The sequence below is a fragment of the Salmo trutta genome, chromosome 21, assembly GCF_901001165.1.
Source record: "Salmo trutta chromosome 21, fSalTru1.1, whole genome shotgun sequence".
In the NCBI taxonomy this organism is placed as follows: domain Eukaryota; kingdom Metazoa; phylum Chordata; class Actinopteri; order Salmoniformes; family Salmonidae; genus Salmo; species Salmo trutta.
In genome coordinates this window covers 26,228,037-26,234,515 of record NC_042977.1, presented here as the reverse complement: position 1 = coordinate 26,234,515, position 6,479 = coordinate 26,228,037, and the positions used below count along the sequence as shown (strand labels likewise).

General features: G+C 41.8%; 1 protein-coding gene across 1 annotated transcript; it reads left to right on the top strand.

Moving 5' to 3' along the window:
- The first annotated feature begins 212 nt into the window (after positions 1–212).
- shhb (sonic hedgehog signaling molecule b) lies at positions 213–3,015 on the top strand. Its single transcript, XM_029706213.1, has 3 exons — positions 213–701; positions 1,472–1,733; positions 2,067–3,015. Exons 1-3 carry the CDS (start codon positions 393–395, stop codon positions 2,741–2,743), a joined length of 1,248 nt encoding a protein of 415 aa, XP_029562073.1. The 5' UTR covers positions 213–392; the 3' UTR covers positions 2,744–3,015.
- Positions 3,016–6,479: the final 3,464 nt, after the last annotated feature.

The window sequence follows — 6,479 nt, the reverse complement described above, 5'->3', positions numbered from 1 at the left end:
AAGTGGCCTATTGACACTGTCAAACCTGCTATTTGAATAGCATGGAGAAAAACGGTTTGTCAAGTGGAGTCAATCACGTACTTTATTTGACATACATTGATGAGCTATCATTAATATAGAGCACTAGTATAGAACAGAACGGAGCAAACCCATTCATATGCGTCTGGACTGGTTTTCTGAAGCAGCAGCAGTAACACAGCTCCAATGTGCTCTGAGGGCAGCGACATCAAACTGTCATTACGGCACCTGCTTTGGTAGCGGTCGTTTGATAGCCTCCTAGAGTAGAGAGAGAAAAACGAGGACACTGATACAGGGTAGAGTGTGAGAGACTGCGAGATAAGTGAGAGGATATAGCCAGCCTACACAACAGGGACCTCAATACAATTCATCCAATGGACGTGATGCTTATACTGATACGAATTGCGCTCGTGGGCTTCATCTGCCTGTTTCTAGCATCCGATGGGTTGGCCTGTGGTCCAGGCAAGGGATATGGAAAACAAAGACATCCGAAAAAACTGAAGCCTTTGGCTTACAAGCAGTTCATTCCCAACGTGGCGGAGAAGACCCTTGGGGCCAGTGGCAAATACGAAGGGAAGATCACAAGGAACTCTGAAAGATTTAAAGACCTGACACCAAACTACAATCCTGACATTATTTTCAAAGATGAGGAAAACACTAATGCTGACAGACTTATGACACAGGTAGGCTATAGTGAGAAAGCGCATGAATATGTATGTTGTGGGTCCTGAATGATCATTTGGCACGAGAACAATGACTGACGCTCAATTTGAAGTGACAGTTGTTCATTATTTATGATTTACTTGTATGGTTACTATGCATAACTATGTATAATATAGATTTTAAACAATTTCAAACAAACTGTGCACCATATCGGACTCTTTTTGTCTATGGACAGTTCTACCCTATGTCTCCAGTTGGGCTTATCGGAGCATGAAAATTAAGACAAGTCGTTATGGATGCCATGCGCACGACTGCTACCACTTATTAAAGGGGCTGGTTCTAGACAGTTAATGTTAGGCTATGATAAACTTGTATTATGGACTACTCCCCCCCCCCCTCCCATCCCTCTCTATCTCTCTCTTTCACACACACAAGCGCAGAGAGAGAGCGAGAGCGAGAGAGGGAGAGAGATAGACTAGGGATAATTAATTAATTTAGATTCGCAGCGTCACTCGATAATCCATAACCATCTATAATATTTCTAAAATGTTTATTCGTTTCTTTTCAAATCGAAAAATGTACATTAATAAAAACATATTGGAACAGATGCGTCTATATACAATCAATAAAGCTCTGTCTTTAGTTGCATGCTATATACATATATATCGTGTGTGTGTGTGTGTGTGTGTGTGTATGTGTGTGTGTGTGTGTGTGCGCGCGCGTGTGTGTAACCCTCCTATTTAACCCCTTGTGTTTCCTGACATCTCAATTATCTATTTATGCTTTTCAGAGATGTAAGGACAAACTGAACTCTTTGGCGATTTCAGTCATGAATCAGTGGCCGGGAGTGAAGCTGCGCGTGACAGAAGGCTGGGACGAGGATGGACACCATTTGGAAGAATCTTTACACTATGAAGGAAGGGCTGTGGATATCACCACCTCTGACAGAGATAAGAGCAAATATGGAATGTTATCCCGGCTCGCGGTGGAGGCGGGATTCGACTGGGTCAATTATGAATCCAAAGCCCATATTCATTGTTCTGTGAAAGCAGGTAAACACAACGAACGAACAATTAATAGTAATAATAATGATATAATATTTTGATGTAAATTTCAAATGTAAAAAATTTGAAAATTTGCTATGTCAAGAAAACAATTCATTTCATAGGGTTTGTTCGATAGGCCTAGTGCAGTCCCTTGTTATTACACAGTTATAAGACAATACTAGTGACCCATGCTGCAATGTCAACTGTCCTACCCCATTGGTTAGAGCAGTAAGCCCTATATTTGTCCAGGTCGTTCAGTTTACATTTAGAATTGTATGGCAATAGTGACTTGGTCCAAAGTATTTATTTATTAACTCTTTATTGTCTGCTCTTCTCCAGAAAATTCAGTTGCTGCAAAGTCGGGTGGCTGCTTCCCTGGATCTGCCTCAGTTCTCCTCGAGGATGGGCGAAGCAAGCTGGTAAAAGAACTGGAGGTGGGCGACAAGGTGTTAGCAGCAGACATAGAAGGAAATGTTGTGTCCAGCGATTTCCTCATGTTCTTGGACCAAGATCCAGTGTCAAGACGAGAATTTTATGTTTTTGAAACAGAGAAGCCCAACCGAAAGTTAAGACTGACGCCGGCTCACCTGGTCTTCATCACCAATAACGTTACGGATGACGACATGACTGCAGTGTTTGCCAGTAATGTAAAACCTGGGCAACAGGTGTTTGTTATGGACGAGGCCGTAGACCACCTGAAGGCAGTCACTGTGGAAAGGATTTACGTGGAAGAATACGAGGGATCTTATGCCCCAGTAACCTCACAAGGAACCATCATAGTTGACCATGTTTTGGCGAGCTGTTACGCGGTAATCGAGGACCACAAATGGGCGCACTGGGCCTTTGCGCCAGTCCGGTTGGGGCATGCGTTGATGTCCTTCACAGGTCTAGTCAAAAAGCGCGAGGACATACGTCAGAGAGATGGAATACACTGGTACTCAGACATTTTATACCACATAGGGACATTGCTGCTGGACATAAACTCCTTTCATCCTCTTGGAATGTCCCAAAGCTGAGACTTGAGTCGTTTTTATTTGTCCATTTCAAAGACACAAATGAATGCTCTTAAAGATGGAAATACTTTTGGGCACTGGAGCCATACATGTATATTCTTATTTATTCTCTTATGTTTTCCTCCTATCATGAACCAGTCGAATTTAGTCGTCTAGGATAGTGTGAAGAATTTATTTCTAAACATTTGAGAAAAAACTGTTGATGATCGTTATGTGCAAATGTGAACTGACTGTTATATTTTCTTGGATGAACATAGTGCTGCCTCAATAAATTATGTTTTTATACACTGAAACATGTAGCCTGCATGTCAACCTGAACAAATAGCCTACATTCTCACATTTCGTTTTCGTTTTCTAAAATGGACATGGTTCAGCAACAGTGAAATTAGTAATCATATGAAAGAAGTGCCTTTATGCTTGTAAACCCATAAATGCCACAGCCTACTGAAAACGATTAGACTAATTCAGAAAGTGCAACAAACTTTGTAAGTCTTTAATATAATAGCCTACATTAGGCTCATTTTGCCAAATACGTTTCAGATTAAGCATTGTTTAGAATTCAATATCACTATATGTGTCTCAACTTCTGTCCACTCAGAATTGGGCACTGTCAGAAATATGTCTGTGCCTGCTTCTTCTCAATCAAACCATGGAGCAACTGGAGCCTCTGGTGGCCTCACCTATATCATCTGATCTGATCAAAGCTACCACTTTGACCCTGCAACAAAGCACCTGTTCTATATAAGAGTAGGCCTTCAGATATTAGTTATATTTTACATTTAGCCAATCATATTCTCACTTCCTTTCTTGGTCTTTCATAATGGCTCTCAAATACTGAATGAATAAAGCCGAGAGAATGAATCAGAGAGCCCTTAGCCTAACCTTAAGACTATTATCTTCAACCTCTGGCCCCTAGTGCTAGCCTAGGTTACATTCCCTAAGCAACCATGGTCATTTAGGCTACTCACAATAACACTGCTCCACTTTGACACACTTGGCAGTTGGTCAAACAGATGTCATTTCAAAAACGGAATCACACAACTTAATCAATAACTGCTCAGTCTATTCTCATCAACCCCCACCTCCAACATGCTTTACAAAAACAGGGGCAAACACATTTCCTTAACCGACAAAAATCACTAAAGACTGAATATGCGTGATTATCCATGTTTATCATGTCAACAATGACTTGTCAAATATGCTACACACAACTCTACACTGTATCATTATTCAAGATCATCTTGACTTACAGTGCATTCGGAAAGTATTCAGACCCCTTTACTTTTTTTCACATTTTGTTACGTTACAACCTTATTCTAAAATGGATTATATTGTTTTCTTCCCCCCTCATCAATCTACACAAAACAGCCCATAATGACAACGCAAAAACGTTTTTTATTTTTTTTGTGCAAATTTATTAAAAATAAAAAACAGAAATATTACATTTACATAAGTTTTCAGACTCTTTACTCAGTACTTTGTTGAAGCACCTTTGGCAGCTATTACAGCCTCAAGGCTTCTTGGGTATGACGCTGCAAGCTTGGCACACCTGTATTTGGGGAGTTTCTCCCATTCTTGTCTGCAGATCCTCTCAAGCTCTGTCAGGTTGGATGGGGAGCGTTCCTGCACAGCTATTTTCAGGTCTCTCCAGAGATGGACGATTGGGTTCAAGTCCGGGCTCAGGCTGGACAACTCAAGGACATTCAGAGACTTGCCCTGAAGCCACTCCTGCATTGTCTTGGCTGTGGGTTTAGGGTCGTTGTCCTGATGGAAAGTGAACCTTCACCCCAGTCTGAGGTCCTGAGCGCTCTGGAGCAGGTTTTCATCAAGGATCTCTCTGTACTTTGCTCTGTTCATCTTTCCCTCAATCCTGACTAGTCTCCAAGTCCCTGCCTCTGAAAAACATCCCCACAGCATGATGCTGCCACCACCATACTTCACCAGTGGGATGGTGTCAGGTTTCCTCCAGACGTGACACTTGGCATTCAGGCCAAAGTGTTCAATCTTGGTTTCATCAGACCAGAGAATCTTGCTTCTCATGGTCTGAGAGTGCCTTTTGGCAAACTCCAAGCGGGCTGTCATGTGCCTTTTACTGAGGAGTGGCTTGCGTATGGCCACTGTACAATAAAGGCCTGATTAGTGTATTGCTGCAGAGATGGTTGTCCTTCTGGAAGGTTCTCCCATCTCCACAGAGGAACACTGGAACTCTGTCAGAGTGACCATCAGACCGGGTTCTTGGTCACCTCCCTGACCAAAGCCCTTCCACCCCGATTGCTCAGTTTGGCCAGGCGGCCAGCTCTAGGAAGAGTCTTGGTGGTTCCAAACTTCTTACATTTAAGAATGATGGAGGTCACTGTGTTCTTGGGGACCTTCAATGCTGCAGAACTGTTTTGGTACCCTTCCCCAGATCTGTGCCTCAACACAATTATGTTTCTGAGCTCTCCTTCAACCTCATGGCTTGGTTTTTAATCTGACATGCACTGTCAACTGTGGGACCTTATATAGACAGGTGTGTGCCTTTCCAAATCATGTCCAATCAATTGAATTGACCACAAGTGGACTCCAATCAAGTTGTAGAAACATCTCAAGAATGATCAATGGAAACAGGATGCACTTGAGCTCAATTTCGAGTCTCATAGCAAAGGGTCTGAATACTTATGTAAATAAGGCATTTCTGATTTATAAAAACCTGTTTTCACTTTGTCATTATGGGGTATTGTGCGTAAATTGATGACGGAAAAAAACGAATTTAATCAATTTTAGAATAAGGCTGTATAATGCTGTAATTCAAGGGGTCTGAATACTGTAATTCAAGGGGTCTGAATACTTTACGAATGCACTGTATGTTACTGTGACCATAACAGAGCAAAATAAACAACTATTAAAGTCACTACAGTCACTATATTTGTCATTTTATAGAGCAAAGCATAGATTTTTGAGCAGCGTAATGGCCTTTTCAGAGTAGAAAGTTGTTATTCTGGGAACTGAGAAAACAAGCGCCACCTTAATCCTCTCTTGGGTCCAGAGTTTGACAGATTAGAAAGAATCTGAATGCCCTCAAATGCCTTCAGTGGATGACTGGGCAAAGGTAGTATGCCTATCAAATATCATATTTGCAGAAATGTGTCATTTTTCATACAACTTTTTTTCTGTTCAGAATGTGAACCAGCAGGGTCTGAGTTTCCCTATTTTCTGTTTCATTCAGTACCATGCAGCCTTGCCCACAAGGTGGTGCTATGCACTAAACATAAACTTGTCCAGGGAGAAATGTTGGCGTCTGTGTAATTGACACCTACATGGCATAGAAGTTTTGGGCCACCTTACATGAGGAAATTGGACATTGTCACTGAAAAATAAATGCACTATTATCTCATCAAAAGCAAGCACCATAATAATACCCCCAGTAGCTGCATTTCTCACCACCTGTCCACCTATCTTGAGATGTTTATGGCCTACCAGTCTAGTGATGTGAAGTTCCTTGTGGCATGATGGAAGGCCCCTTTGGCTCCTGAATTCTCTATGAAACTCCACTGGCACAGGACGAAAGCAATTCATGACGCGTCCACATAGAATTGGCTTTCCAGACGTACATCTTTACTGAAGATATTAAAAGCAAGTAACATGAAGCAACTTTGCATATAACAAGAACCATATGCTCTCTCCTCTCACCTGTGCTAACATTTCCTGGAGACCTCCCACTGGACACAAACTGGTTGAATCTATGTTGTTTCAATGTAAT